This window comes from Gigantopelta aegis, chromosome 13 (assembly GCF_016097555.1).
Source record: "Gigantopelta aegis isolate Gae_Host chromosome 13, Gae_host_genome, whole genome shotgun sequence".
In the NCBI taxonomy this organism is placed as follows: domain Eukaryota; kingdom Metazoa; phylum Mollusca; class Gastropoda; order Neomphalida; family Peltospiridae; genus Gigantopelta; species Gigantopelta aegis.
The window spans coordinates 13,972,104-13,989,104 of record NC_054711.1 but is presented as its reverse complement, the minus strand read 5'-3'; the positions used below and the strand labels follow the sequence as shown (position 1 = coordinate 13,989,104).

The 17,001-nt window shown below is 35.4% G+C and overlaps 1 protein-coding gene across 1 annotated transcript in view; it reads left to right on the top strand.

Moving 5' to 3' along the window:
* The window catches only part of LOC121387154 (receptor-type tyrosine-protein phosphatase mu-like), a 67,285-nt gene extending 50,477 nt beyond the window's left edge, over window positions 1–16,808 (top strand). Inside the window, exons 11-18 of the mRNA XM_041518180.1 lie at window positions 5,171–5,244; window positions 5,719–6,059; window positions 6,788–6,875; window positions 7,942–8,018; window positions 14,348–14,384; window positions 14,805–14,902; window positions 15,556–15,681; window positions 16,659–16,808. Of these exons, the coding sequence (XP_041374114.1) occupies window positions 5,171–5,244; window positions 5,719–6,059; window positions 6,788–6,875; window positions 7,942–8,018; window positions 14,348–14,384; window positions 14,805–14,902; window positions 15,556–15,681; window positions 16,659–16,808 (991 nt within the window). The remainder of the gene's footprint in view (window positions 1–5,170; window positions 5,245–5,718; window positions 6,060–6,787; window positions 6,876–7,941; window positions 8,019–14,347; window positions 14,385–14,804; window positions 14,903–15,555; window positions 15,682–16,658) is intronic.
* The last annotated feature ends 193 nt before the right edge of the window (window positions 16,809–17,001 follow it).

Below are 17,001 nucleotides of genomic sequence, written 5' to 3'. Positions count from 1 at the left end.
AGTATATTATATTACCGAAATGTTTTCTACGTATCACAATATTATGTAAATTGTACTGGTAATATGCATATAATACAATATAGGTACTAAACAGTTAAGTATTCAACATATTATACACATTATGATACTTACAGTAGACTCGTACTAACAGAATATGAATTGCACCAAACATAATTTCGTTAAAAGAAAACATTTGGAGTTTTTGGTTTGAACTTTAACATCGTATTTACGCATTGTCTAAATGCAGTTTTAATATAAACACTAAATAATTAGCAAAAATGTCATTGAATGATTTGTATATCAAATAATACATTATACATTTATATACAGTAGATATATTATGTCCAAAAAAGGTATATTATATTCATATAGAACATAATGTAAAACAATTAAAAATACTTTGTGTTATTTTAAAACACAGGATATTGTGTATGCAGCAATGTCTTTGGTTGTATTTTTTAAATCAAAAACTGTGTAAAAACATTCATTACAAGACCATAACTCTAAATTACATAAATATGTCGTTAATCAAATCCCTTTCCATTCTTTCGTGATTTCAGTGTGTCTATCTGGAAGATACGGTTACAACTGTACCATGTCCTGTGAGAAGAGAGAATGTTCTGGAAACTCGACGTGTGACACATTTAATGGAACATGTGTCAGCGGCTGCTTGAACGGCTGGGAGTTACCAGATTGTATCACTAGTATGTGTCATGCAATGTTTATTACATTATATAATTATAGGACGACTGTTTTATATCACTAATAATTAACAATTGTCGCTCGCTAAAACTTGTGATAATACTAACTGGTAAGTCGTTTATTATCCTCTATTGTTTATTGTATCGAGGGTGTGTAATCTATTGCCACATACGTTATTGCAGTGTTGAATCATTTGAGATGTCATATTCTACACCAACGCGTTACACACGCAGTTTTTAAAGTATTTTTAAACATAAAAAAGCAACATGTAAACCACAGCACAGAATTTCAATATTTCACTTACCACTATAATTAAACGTTCATTACAAATGATGGTATCACAACTTCTATATCTACAGAATGTCGACACAATACGTTTGGACCTAACTGTTTGTTCAGTTGTACTGAACGGCACTGCAAGGGGGACAACTCAAGCTGTGATGTTCAAGATGGTGTTTGTCAAGATGGCTGTCAGCCAGGATGGACGAATGAAAACTGCACTGCGAGTAAGTGGACCCTTTGGAACTATTACTAATTTTAGTTGACCACCTAATCCAAATATCTCACAAATCGTTTTGAAGACATTTATTGTTAACCGTGTTGCATCATGGTCCATGGTTGGCCGATGAACCTGCTGATCATAGCATCATACGTGTAGCTCTCGATGTTATTGACAATACTGAGGTCAAAATGTCCATTAAAGTCAGATGAAAATGTTTCTACACAATTCGTCTCATTAATACCTCAGATGCCCAAACTGTTAGTCGCAAATGAAGCAAAATTAAAGGGACAAACCATAGGTTTTAAACACTACAGAATATTTTCCACCTAGACCCTAGTTTTAAACCATAACATTGGACACCACGTGTGGTTAATTTACAAATGTGTAACAAATTTGGATAGAACAGTGTGAAACAATAGTCAGTGACTTTAATATAGCCTTAAAATAGACTAAAACGCGACTCCATAATCGTTACTTCTCAGACGCAAGTGCGTTTTTCAAAATATGAAAAATGCATTTTGTGGTATTAGAAACACCAGGATGACCAGAAACACTCAGATTCTGCGGAAATTGACCATCTAAACAATAAAATATAAGAAATGTTTGATTTCAGTGATTATAAACGGCTCTAATAGTGAAACATGCCTTAGTGTTTAAAAACTAGGGTCTGTCCCTTTAATTTGCCTTTCTTTTTTAAATAATAATAATAATAATAACTTCATTTATTGAGGGTGACAGGTTTAACACAAGCTAATCTTCCACCAGGCTCTCAGCAATACATTGAAACACCGGTGACACCCCCCCCCCCCCCCCCCCCCCCCTTATATTTAGGACTATACTACTGGAATAAATGCATGCAAACGATTTGACTGGAGATACACATAAAATAATTCTAAAACTAGAAAGTATAAACAAAATACTACTAATAATAATACATTTTAAACCTCTTATTTAAGAGACCTGTTACTTGTGTAATATTAAGATTAGACACACTAAACATATATAAATTGAAAAACCCCAAAGAAACAAAAAACCCTCAACTATTCAGCCAAGTAGACTTTTTAAAGATATTGTTTCAGGTTGTGTTTGAAGTTCGCAACTGACGTGTGGTGACTAATATCAAGGAGGATTGTATTTCATACCTGTACACCTGAGTAACTGAATGACTGTTTATATAGTTCACTGTGAGGCCTTGGTCATTGAAGTTTGTAATTGCCAGTGCATCTTAGATTATAACAACAGGTTTCAGATATTTTTGTTAGAAGAGATGTAATATATTCTCTGGAAACACCATTTAGTGCTTTATATATCATGATTCCAATTTTATTATGTCAGGGAAAGATCTATTTTCCTGACAATAAACTAGTAAACATAGTCTATCGATCATTCGAAGTAAATTCATTGCCAGCGGTTACCCAAGTATCTTTCCAATGCTATTTGGATATTGATGGTAAATATTGTGGTTAAAATAAAAACAATTCTGGTAAATGTAAACAAATTTGAGGTGCAATTTTTAAATTTATATATTTTATATCATTTTGTTTAGAATGTGACGAGAGTTCGTATGGTCCTGGTTGTGTATTTAAATGTAACAAGAGACATTGTCAGAATACATCAGCCAGCTGTAATCACGTCGACGGATCGTGTGGAGGAGAGTGTGAGAACAACTACAGAGGAACCGACTGTACAGGTATGAACGAATTACAATGGGGATGTGTTCATTTTGTAGCAAAAAACATATTTACGAACGTCAAATATATTTGGCAGGATTATTTTACATTTTTGAAATAAAAGATTTAGAAAATAATATTGTGACTAAAGAGGTGTATTAATTAAAATAAACTGTACATTGTATATAATATCTTGTCCTCCCGATAAATAGATATATAGACAGATGGACGGACATATGAATAGATAGATAGATAGATAGATAGATAGATAGATAGATATATACTGACATACATACATACATACATACATACATACATACATACATAAATACATGCCTTCACGCGAGACATACTACTGTAGATATGGTATACCATCAAGGCACATCAAACAAACATTGCAAATATATGATTTCTTTATTTTCATCCATTATTCCCCGTGTCAAGCATTATTTAAATCTTTATATAATTTCACAGAGTGTGATGTTGGACAGTATGGCCCAGAATGCAATTCGTCGTGCAGTGCCAGACACTGTAAAGCTAATAATGAATCATGTGATCACGTGACTGGTTTATGTAATGGACTATGTGAAGCTGGTTGGCAAGGAGATGACTGCACGCTCAGTAAGTACATAGAGTCATGTTCTAGGTGAGTTACTACAGTACTCGGAACATAATTGTTGGGGTTATATTATACTAAACGTAATGGTTTTTTATATAATAGTGTTTCGTGTATATAATATTATTGCATATTATTAATAATTTGCTAATTTATTAGGGCCCGCAGAGTGTATTCGTAAGTGGCAGCCACTGTCAATGTAATGGCTTGGGTGATTCACATTTGAGGACCTAGAGGGCGTGACCATGTGTTAGGAGGTATGGGGGCATTTTGAGTTCCGTATGTTCAAATATGGCATTCCCAGGCTCTTGACACAACAATTGAAAAAAAGTGGGAGACATCCTGTACCGCGACCGCTGTTTATACAGTAATTCGTAATATATATGTTACAGCATTTATTGTTAAAAAGTTTTAAGCAACGTTCTAACTTAATCATGATTAAAATGACTGTAGTTAAAACTTGTAAAACCAAGTTTGTCAATATGTTTTTTTTTCTTTAAGTATCTGATCACATAATATATTAATAAAATTTACTCGTTCTTTTCATAATGGATAAGATACCAACAATAATGATATATAACACTATATTGAGGCACATCCGAATTTGTGTTATTGCAGGTATTGCACAAACTGCTGCACCTAATGAAAATCCAGGACCAATTATCGGTGGGGTCATCGGTACCGCTGTGGTTGTCGTTGTCGTGGCCGTCATCGTCTTTGTATTTCTTAGGTAAATCCTTTTTCAGATGTCAGTTCAAAGTATTTCCAATCTATAGTGCCCTGGGAGTAGCTTGTATAAAAGTTAAACATTTTGTTTTATTTATCGACACCACTAGAGCACATTGCATTCATTAATTAATCATCGGCTATTGGATGTCAAACATTTGGTAATTTTGACATATAAAAGTTGACGTATAAAAGTTCAGTGCAGCCAGTGGGTGGTGCAGTTGTGAATATGCTGCGTTGAAGAAAATGTTCTTCAAAGGATATATTTTAATTTCATTTTGAAGTGCATTTTGTCATTTTGTCAGTGATGTCCCCATCTAGTGATTTTTATAATGGCAATGATTAAGATAGAATGCTGGATTTCTTTAGATTTTGACCTTCTGCGTTAATATTATTACATGTGTAGGGTTTTATTTTAGTTTTGTGTTTAATAAACGCATTGGTATTTTTATATACTTACCTTTTGTGACACCCAATTTTGTATTTTTGTGCCAGTGTATCGTTAATCATCCATTCGTTCATTTAAACAGACCCCCAAAAAAAAAAAAAAAAAAAAAAAAAAAAAAAAAAACCCCACACCAAACAACAACAAAAAACAAAACAAACAACAACATCCCCAAAACAAAACACAGTCCAACCCACCGAAACAAACAAGAGTGACACAGTTGACATTATAATAGAGATAAGCCCGTTGTGTTTTCCTTTTCCTTTGAGAACACATGTTTTAGTTGGTACTTCATCCATATTGTTTTCTTTTGCTAAGAAACACATTAGCAAAAGTGTTGAATTGTGGAATTATCACTATGTCCCAGTTGTAAAACAAATATTCGTTGGAATACAGTTTGTTAAAGATTCACTGGATATCGTTACCTCTTTACCCCCAGGAGAGTAAATACAGTTTTGTTTAGTCCAATGTCTAAAACTTACCTTTTTTGAGATTATTATGTTATTTAGGAGAAGGAAACAGGCAAAAGACGATACCACAGCTGGTGAACCAATCGTACCAGAAAATAAACCATCGACAAAAGGTATAATGTCATCGACTGTTCTTTATTTTCATCGGTGTTCTGTTAATTTTGTTGTTTGGTCTTTTATTGAAAAATAAATTGAGAAAATGTTCAGTGAAACATTAAGCAATCACAGCCTTAACTAGCGGAAGAGCATGTGGTCCATTGTTCTAATCCAAATAATAAAGTGTCGTTTTTAAAGTGAATTTGTTGTTAGTTAGATTAGTCTATAGTATGCACTGGTGTAACTAGATTGGACCATGGGAGCAATCACCTCACCTCACCGACACCTCTTTTTTCCTCACCATGTTACATATTTTCCCTTCACCTCAAAACATGATTCATAGCCAATGTGGTTGGTCCCCAATATGAGTGCCTCCCCATGCAATCAATGATAGTACTGTGTCTGGATTTATTTATTCCCCCATCTGCCCCAGTTATGTTATCTAGGTTTGACCCCGATAATATATTTGAGCACCTCAAAATAATTTACAGAAAGAACACACCATGCACCTGACGTCTCTACCTACGTTAATGTCGAACTATCCTCAACAAATTCTGCCAAAAGGTTTGAGGTAAATGAAACTTTCGCCAGTGATGAAATAACAGCCGTAAACACTGGTGAAGTAAGATTAGTGGTTGATCAAGAGGAGTCAGAAGTACAACAGCCTGACGAAGATGAGGAGGACATCCAGGATCCTAACACGTACTACAATGATGTCCAACCAGCAGCTCCTTCCTTCATTCTACCAGAAGAAGGTTTTGACGTCACAGAACTTCGAGGTATCATAGAAAGCATCAGAGAACAACCTGGAGGATTTCATGCAGAATATCTTGTAAGATATCCACATTTCTCTTTATCTTGGGAGATTACTATGTATCTGATTATTTAGTTTATAAAAAAGAGAATTGAAAGGAAAATAATATTTATTGAAACTTTAGCACATTTGAACATTAAGACATTTCATGTCTAACATGGCTATTTGAATCCTCGAGGGAGGGAAGGAAAGTGAGAGACAGACTGACAATACACAGACACACACACACAGAGAGAGAGAGAGAGAGAGAGAGAGAGAGAGAGAGAGAGAGAGAGAGAGAGAGAGAGAGAGAGAGAGAGAGAGAGAGAGAGAGAGAGAGAGAGAGAGAAACCTCACAGCTGTCATTTAGGCTATTCCTACAGGAAAGTAGAAAAGTAATAAAATGTCATATGCTCTTTGAGGTCTTGAATGTACCAGTAGTATGTCTCTCGTTGTGTGGCAAAATACAGAATGGTGTTGTGGTTTGCTCGAATATGTTTTAATTGTCTTTGTTTAACATTTCAAGGGCCCATTCTAAAATAAAATATTTGAGCTGACGTAGAGAGCTATGGGCTATGGCCAGCTGAACTGCTATGGATACTGACAGGGTTATAATCGTATTCTTGTGTTCAGAACGCACCCAGTCCCTACGTCAGCACCAAATGTAAGAAATACCAACTGTGCTAATAAGGAATTTCCCAGTAGCTACTGTCAATATAAAAAAAAATTATACTTAAACTATTGCATGAATATTACTTTGATTTCAGAAACTTCCAAGTGGGTTCAGTCATCCATACAATGATTCCCAGATACCAGAAAACAGGTGCAAGAACAGATACGCTGGTTACTACCCATGTGCGTTCATACTTGTAATCAGCGTTAATATTTGAATTTAGCATCATAGGTACTGAAGTATATATATTTGTATATAGGCGTACGGGCTTCCATTTTCCCCCGAATTAAACGAAAATTCCCGAATTTGGATAACAAGATTTATTCATATCAGCATTGCAGTCAAACAGCTATATAGGGTTGCAGATGAATCGTTACACAGTTTGCAATGGGTTATAACTAATTTTGAGGGTAGAATGATGACAATACATGACACATTTTGCCCGAATAGCTCTATAATTTTTGCTCCAATTTGAGGTTTTGCCCCTGCCTCGTATGCTTATATACTTGTAATCATAAATGTAAGTTGAGTTAATCTTTGAAGAGTTCAGGCACAAAATGCGATACACGCCATTGTATAAAAAAACAAGTTCTACTATTATTACTCAGTTCAAGGTGTTATATTCTGATTTTTTAAATTCTGTCCTTTATTTACTTTGTCCGACACCCTATAACCGTAAAGAAAATGTGTTGAGTGCATCGTTAAAACTGTCCTTCCTTTATTTACTTTAATTATTTCAAATTAAGATCGCACATTGTTACATAGATAACATAATAAAACCCCTCTTTTGCAGAACATTACTCAAATGGATTTATCTGTTTTTGTATCTGAACTCTTCATTTGTTATTAGCGTTTTAGTTACTGATGTAAACATATTTAAATGACAGTTTTCTATTTTGCTTCCAACTTTCATCACTAATAACCTGACATATATTAATCAAACTTGCCTTCTGAATCTCTCTCTCACGCTCTGTCTCTCTGTGTGTCTGTCTGTGTGTCTGTCTGTCTGTCTGTCTGTCTGTCTGTCTGTCTGTCTGTCTCTCTCTCTCTCTCTCTCTCTCTCTCTCTCTCTCTCTCTCTCTCTCTCTCTCTCTCTCTCTCTCTCTCTCTCTCTCTCTCTCTCTCTCTCTCTCTCTCTCTCTTTCTCTCTCTCTCTGTATATACCAAACACAGCCAATGAAATTATTTTATTCTTTCACTTTGTTCATGACATTGTGTTAGCTGTTTCATTGTTACTGTTTATTCCAGATGACAACAATCGTGTGAAACTATCAGCGCTGCCAAACACTCCGCATTCTGACTACATCAACGCGAGTTACGTGGATGTAAGAATTAATAATAATGTCACCGTGATGTTGCCTGTGTTATGGTTGTACTGAAATATGTATCGAACTCTGTCTAGTACAACATATAGTTATTTTGTCAAGTTGTAATATCATGATTATTCAGTATAGTCTAAGTGTAGATGGAGGGGGTGTCACCTGAAAGAGGAATTTATGGGTCTAGTATTTTTGTGTAGCAAACACCTTTCTGTAGTATAATATGCCTGTTGATCGCACAAACTCTAGGGCAAAATACTAGCTTGACCCCTTTCTTTGATGTTACCTGGCCTATTTTACAACTTTGTTTTTCGCTATCAATGTAAAGGTTTATAGGCATTTACTCCATCTCCAAATAAGTTATGTTAATAACCTCCATACCATTGGATAGCTGGATACAATAGCGTTCCAATGGATATAACTATTTAATCAACAATGCATGGTTTATGTACGAATACACTCGAAAAGAAAACTCTACCCTCAATGCTTTGGCATTATTTTGGAAAAAAATTCACATTTCGAATGATATAATTAGAAATCTATTAACATCGAAAACTAAAGTATACCCCTCATCTCAGAATTGGGTTATTTGGACACTGTGAAGTATGCAGCCATATATTTTCATTAAAAGCAAAGCAAAAAATTTGCAAAAGGGGTCACAGATACACGTGCAGGTATATAGCTTTCAAAACCAGAGAAGATTACACAATTTCAGATTTGGGGTGGAGGGAGGGTGCGGGGGTGGTTAGAAATAATAATTTTGGGAGGGTGCTAAATTACATAAAAAAACCCAACCCATTAACGTATAGGATTAGAGGTGAGTCCCCATATATCATCCCAGAAAGGTGTCACAAAGGGACTAACATAGGTCCTTAAACGGTTCTGTTTCAGCGACCTGAAAAAATATGTATAATTTTAGCTGCAAATGTTTCAGTGACAAAACTTGGCATTTGATACTCAGTTCAGTTTTCGTTAAATCACTTATGGCTCAGGATGTTGATTCAGATATATTCATCATCATCCGAGTAGACCAATATATCATCTTGTGATTCTTTTGTATCCTGCAGCATCATCATAACAGAGAAGTGACATAATGTCATCCGGGAATGTCGTCTGTGCAACCATACAACGTTGGGTTTGTAGTATCGATTTTTGCAGCAGACGATAATTTCCATATGCGGCACACATAGTTAGCTCTCTGGGTGTGTAAGGCCAAGCTCTCCTTGCACGGTGGTAGCAGAGACCGGTCAACTATTCGTCGGTCTTTGTTGTATTTTTCCCAGAATATTTGATGTCATGTGTTGACACTCTCGGTGCACTTTCTACCATATGACTTGCAAACATAGTCTTTCAATATGCCCAGTATTCTGTCATCCACATTCCAGTCACTTCCAAGCTCAACAAAAGATACAATATACTTGGTATCATTTTGTCAGAGAGTGAAGCACATCTCTCCTTTTCGAAAAAAATGCAGACACATAATCATTTCCTGTGAATGAGTGTAGTCCAATCAAAGCCTTCTTGACACGAACAGGCAGTTCACAACTGGATATATTATATATCGTTCTGCTTTTGCCATGTCCATAATCCAGGTATATGCCATATTTAGCATCATTAAACAGTGTCAGTAGAATAATTGGTATGTCAGTGTCTCCAGATGGTGATCGGATAATGATGGGACCAGAAATGGTTGCGAGTGCATGTTAAACATGAAAGGATATTTTTGTATCTGCTTTTCCATGACCAGAAGAAAGGATCTCAACAGCTGGCGTAGCTTCATTTGTAACCAGGTAACATTTGCCAGTCTTAGAGAAGTAAATAGTTTGATCACCCACTAATCGAGAATGATTATCTTCCCAAACCTGCATGATCAGAGCAACCATTCTTTCTTTGTCCGAGCCGTTTGAAAGGAAATGACTTTCGTATTTGGGTATTTAATGATATACTGTCTTCTTGATTGACTTGCTTCTGTATGTATTAGCAACGATGTCAATTTTCTTGTATCCAACAGGAAGAAGGTTGAATATCTTCATGGTCAATTGTTCAACCGTCTCTGGAATTTGTGTAATAGCCCTCACTGTTGCCATCAGGCCGATGATATAGATGGAGACAGATTCCTTTGCTGGCAGTTTTAGTCCATGGGCCAGATACCGAAACCCTCTCTCCCCCCCCCCCCCCCCCCCCCCCCCCGGGATTTTTGGAGACTAGGATTTTTAAATACCTCATTATATATGAATTTAATATCTGCTTGTCTGCAGCACAAATGTTGGTGGATTAAAAAAATATCGCCATTTGAATGGGGGGACACATTTTGTGTCCCCAAAACACTATATTGAAAAATTAAATATAGTGATAAAGTTGTCATCCATATACATTTTTAACAGATATAAGGCCAAAATGAATGATATTCATCCTATACTAGATGTTAATAGTAACAAACCAAATAACAATGCAATATGTGGTATGAATAATGATATACTCATCGGCAAAAGTTAAGTAATGCCTGAAATGCATTATTTTCTATATTTACACATATTTTGGGCTGCTTGAACCTTTTACTATTAAAAAATGCACTGTATTTAATATATTGAGGCAGCATTATTCAAATATGGTTCAGTATATCTGCCTATACTATACTCAACAAAATTAATTAAGGTCCAGTAGATGTTTTAGCATCTTTCTTTAAATATGGGGGAAAATACTTCTTCCGCTGAAAGTTGTCAGCATTGTGGCATGTTCTTGAACTTAATGACTTAAATAACAATTTTGAGGGCACACAATAACAAAAAACATTCTGAACAAATGTGTAACAAATACTTGCCTTGCTCATTTCAATATTTTGCATAAGTATGTGAAATACCCAGTGTTTTTTGCGTGTATAAACAGTAAAAGTTTACTGAAACAATGTATAGAAGCCATATATATGAACAAAACATGCTAAAATAATATGACAGTAACAAAAAATTATATTATAATATAAGAAAGTTTACTAGCCCTTAATTAATGTTGTTGAGTATACATGTATGTGCATCAATATTATGAATATGTCCCTCTTTACTAAACACCAGTGTTAAAAATTTAAAGCATCAGTGTTGTGTACGTACCATAATTTCTGTTGCATTACATGTACAAGTCATCTATCTCACAAAAGTTCATTTTATACTAGTCTGTGTTTGTAATATTTTTAGGTTTGCCTTTATATTTACATTGTGCTTAACTTATGTTCAGGTGTATATAATTAGTTTCTACATCAAATATTGTCTAGGAAAGTTTTGACTTCCTTTCATATTCCTTTGCATTTTCATGCAATTGAAATATGTCTGTCATGTTCACAGTTTCTGGTATTCTCCTTCTCCAGACTCTGCTCTAGTTCATCCATCAGTATGTCCATCAGCGCTCATAGTATAATATCACTATTTCATCTCTAGTGTTCCTTCTAAAATTTCTCAACCATATGACAATTTGGTTGAGGAAGAGCCTGGACTGCCTGGCATGACTGATACCAAATGCCAACTTGGCAATTTATTCTCTTTATGTGCATTGTCAGAGCATTCTCAGTGAATACATACATGTAGAGTAGAGTGGAGAAGGCTGATTTACACTCTACTGTAGTTCAATATTATCATCCTTGGTTTGGCAACAAACATTTCCAGATATTTCTCAAGTCATGATGTTTTTGTATGTTATTCACACCTGCACGCCCATAGAGAAGGTATATGAAATGATCTGCTTCTTAAATATATGAACATCAATGTTTGCTGAACTTCATGAGCTAACAACATTTCCAGGAAGTCTTGGTGTTGCTTGAGAATATTCAAAACCTCCAGTTTTCCATTCTGCATAAAATCACTGTTGGTATCATATCTAGTAATGGCAAGCACAGCTGAAATTGCTAGTTGGTGTCTTCCCTGCATCCTTAATGATGCTGTGCACATCTATATGATGCCTCTTGTTGCCAAGTTGAGTGTATAATTTTTTTTGTATCTGAGATGGTGAACTGGCAGCAATGTACAGACATTGAAGTATAATCTTTGTTTCTGCATCTTCTTGTGTACTTTACAACACCGCCAGACATGGTTTGCATTTGAAACATATACTTTGTCTCACAAATAGAACCCTCTTCCCAAGAAGATGAGGGCAGAGTTTTCGTTTTTTTAATTTAAAAGGTCTTCCAGTCTCTTAAGACCTTTGTAGGGATTTCTTGATCATGTGTGGCTTGGAAGAACCCCTTTCACATGAGAAATTTAGTGCCAAACCACAAATACTGTTATTATGCTACGAACCTTCCATCCAGTAGATATTCCCTGAAAATATGCTCTACCAATAGTGCAAATTGGAAGAAAGCACATTGCCATGGTCTCATATTAGTCATATCACAAAGTCCAGGGTATTCCTCAACCACATAGAAATGGCTGAGAAATGTCCAAAGAAATACCGAAGCTGAATTGGATGGTTTGTGATCTGATAATGCAAGAGCTGTTGACATATTGAGAGAGGAATAAGAGCAAAGGCCCAGAGGAAAAATAAAAAATTACAGATATTGTGAACATAATAGACATTATATTTGAGTCAGATGATAAGACAGAAATAGGAAAGAAAGTCAAGTGCTAGATATGCCTGATGACTGTATCTGATGTCAATTATATAAACCTAAGCATAAATTAAGCACAAGTTAAATATAAATATGTTTTTAAAAATAGTACAAGCTTCTGTGAGATAGATGAATTGTAAATGTTTTAACACACATGCCGAGGAAAGGTACTTATAATTGGCTGGTACTAAGAACAGAGAGACATAAATGTGTGAACATTGTATATAAACTGCATATACTGAACCACATTTGAATAATGAAGCTTTAATATGTTAAAAAAAAAAGCAAGGTCTATTTGTTTTTTTAATAATAAAAGCTTCAGGCAATCCTAAGTATGTGTATATACATAGATATTAATACATTGCTTACTAGTAACTTATTTTGAGAAGTATATAATTATTCATACCTCATATTATATTGTTTTGTAATTGTTATTAACATCTACTTTATAGAATAAAAGAAAGGATGTAGAAATAGAAAATTGTAAACTTCACATATATCATATTTGGGTCACATACAATGATTGAGAATTGGGAATGAAAGTTACATTTTTATAGTGCTAGATATTTGCCTGATGACAATATTCTATGTAGATATCAATTATATACACCAAAACATAAGTTAAGCATAATATAAATAGAACTGCAATTCTAAAATATTACAAAAAGCAACAGAAAAAACCCTAGCTATTGTAAGATGAACTGTTGTGAGATAGATACATTGCATATGTAATGCAGACTTGCCTAGAAAGGTATGTACATTCATTTTTTTATGTTTGTAAGACTTGTGTGTAATGTAAAAATATTCAAAATATCCATGTAAATGGTTTAGACAGCATGTACTGCACCATATTTAAGTAACCTGCCCTCAGATATTAAATACAATACAATAATAAAAGGATCACAATGTTTTAGGTACAGTATGTATATATACACATGTACATAGAGAATAACGTATATTGGGAACTGTTTAACTTTTGCTGGTGAGTATACCCTCGGTACTATATCCATACCACATATATTGCATTGCTTTGTGGTTTGTTGTTATGAACATGTAATTTAGCATGAATAGCATCCATAATTTGGTCTTAAACCTGTTCGAAATATGTATGCATGTTAACTTCAACATTGCCATGCATTTTTTTCATATACTATGTTTGTAATACTCAGGACATTTCAAATTCATTGACTCACTACACTTAGTCAGATGCCAAAAATGTTTTATTTTTTGGCGGAATACATTCACCAGTAACCCGGCTTTAAAGTAAAAGCAGTGATATAGTCCAGAATTATTTGAAAATATTTTTGAAAATTATGTGAAACATTCACCTTGATCAGAAATGTGTCCTGTTAAAAATAAATAGGGTGCCTACACTCAAACGTGCCCTACAGGCACACCCACCAACATATTGCCTGCAGACAAGCTGATTTGAATATGTCTATGGATAGGCTTCAAAGATATACTCATTTTGAAAAATCCCTAGGTAGTGGGCCCACCGTCTATTGGCTGGGTACAAAACCTGGCAGTTCTCACCAACGATATCTAGTAGCTTAATTTAGGCATTATTTATAAATAATACATTAAATTATGTGCTGCTTAAAATATACCCGTGCTAGCTTACATACATTGATGACATACATACCACATGCCTAGATTTAATATCTTTAAACTCAGTTATCATTTATCAATAGAATATATATTAATGTTGATTCTTTAAGTTAAATTGTTAATTGTACTTTTTCAGGCATATGAGAAGCCAAATTATTTCATCGCAGCTCAAGGTATGAAGACATGAATAACACATATTATCTTTGCTGAAGTCAAACTATTTAAAATACCACACTGAAACACTTCTAACAGAAACTGTAATTTACAAATACTGAGATTTTTGTGTTTTGTCTTCCTGATGAGTGGCAGTCCTCTTATAGACGAAGCGCCTTGGAGCATTCACAACCTTGCCAAAATATCCTTTTGACTCTGCCTTGTGCAGAATCACAAGTTTAAATGTGATTAATGACATTCAGGTTTGTATTTAGAAATATATTGCTGTCCATTTGTTTATCAAATGTTGTGGTAGGTTCTGTCTTATCAGTGCAAATTGCGGGTACTTGCTGCCTGTTGGTAGATTTTAGCTATTGGTTGATTTAGATAAAAGTCTAAAAAAAAACCCATGTTATTTGGATATTCATTCTATATTCCAGCTCCAAATAGCGTGACTTTACCAGATTTCTGGAGAATGATCTGGGAGCAGGACTGTGTACAAATAATCATGTTGACAAACCTAGTGGAGGCTGGGAAGGTTCGTATTTGATGTTTAGTCCAGAAAATCAGGATGTAAGTAATATATAATACTGTCCATACTCCTCATGGACATGTATAAGCGGTATTAATAAACATATCTGGCCTTTTTACAATTTGTTAATGGACAAGATAGCACAAATAATGGCATGTTTTTAGTAATTCCAACACAATTGCAGTTAAGATTTTCCATGAAAATCAATTATAGGTTTCGATCATTGATCATCACAACAGTACAGCTCAACGTTTCGAGTATAATCGATCATTACAACATCACTAGTCTTAATTTGTACCATCATTGTACTCTTATGTACGACAGGCCAAGATACTATCTGTTATATTCCTGATTAATCATATGTGTTGGAGAATTACCTTGAAACTATTTGTCCCATAGTGTGTCATTAGCCCCGTTGCAATTTAAAAATTGCCGTTTATTAATACAAACTCTTACATTAGTTTTTAACCAAGCATCTGCCAGCACACGTTGTTAACTATGGTTAATTCGGCTTCTATTTTTGTGGAAGACCTGGTTGGCTGAGTGATTAAGGTCACGGTCTGTCAAATACCATGTATATGCAGTAAGTTCGAATCCTGTGAATTGACACATTGCGTTATTAAATATTTAGAGATAACTTACTTTCATTTGTACTTTAGCATAAGTGTGTGCCTTATTGGAGGGATTCGGGGTCGATGGAAGTTGGATATGTTGAGGTGGTGGTGAAGGACGTCACTGAACGAGCAGACTACATCATCAGAAAGATACAGATCACACAAACGAAGGTAAATCTGAACAACAAAACCGTTTTCCATGATCAAGGCCATATCTCTGCACAAATCGAATGGGCAGTTGGCAAAGTAGTAGTTGCTTCCACTCTATCTAGTGTTTCATCTATAGGGCAGATGAAGACCGCCAAAATAATGAAAATGAATGCGAGAAATGCTTTTCATAATTTGTTCCTATTGATCTGAATGACAAAACAGTAAGATCTATTATAATGAAGACCTTATCACTGCATAGTGCAGAGTTAAGGGAAAGGCTCAGAAATTGTGATACAGTCACTGAAAACAGCGATAATACAAAGGCCAGAAATAGACTGCACCCAATATGTAGTCATACATGACATTTTCTAACAAAATTCTTTAACTCTCTTCACCTTTATATTTATTCGATCATCTGAAGTCATACACGATATTACGATAGTCTTCATTTGTATCTATGTTTTGTTCTTGTGTGCAATATCCAACTTTAACAAAACCTCCACTCTACCCTCATTGCTTATGTTGAGTACCTACAGTTTTTTTTTTTTTATGCTGTGTTTTTGATAATGTGACATCTCACATGCGATTTATTATTCCCAGAAAACATATTGTTCGTCCATTGCATATAACATTATAAAGACTTCACACTCGCGTCAGAAAGTGGGTAGTGTACTTTATGTACTTTCTTCTGGGTTTTTGGTAAAGTCACGTGAGATGTTTCATCATAGACAGCAATTTATTGATACCTTAGGTCAGGTCAGGTCATAGGGCTTAACGTTCACATTCAGAGCAAGCTGTTTTGGCGCACGTCTGTCATGGGCGCAGGTGCCAAGTCATGCCGGTTCTTCTGTCTAGTACAGAAAAGAGGTTTTAGGGACTGCCTGCGCTGGCAAGTGCAAGACAACACCATCAGCCCGACCAGGGTTAGTAGTGTACGAGAGTTGATCCATTGTAGATCTATTGTATATGTGGTAAATGTTTGTTTTACTATTTATCAGTCTAAGAAGTGCAAGACGTTTGACCATTACCACTTCACGTCATGGCCTGACCACGGAGTACCTAAAGTGCTGGATTTAGTGGAATTTTTCTGGCTGACAAGAGACACTCCCCCGTCCCGCCCTGGCCCTGTCCTGGTGCACTGCAGGTAACAGCTACTGAGTATTATAGCACCCCGCCCCCCCCCCCCCCCCCCGTCCCGCCCTGGTCCTGTCCTGGTGCACTGCAGGTAACATATGATATACATTAGAAACAACCCCCGTCCCACCCTGGTCCTGTCCTGGTGCACTGCAGATAACAATTACTGGAATTCTTCTGGTTGACAAGAGACACTCCCGCGTCCCG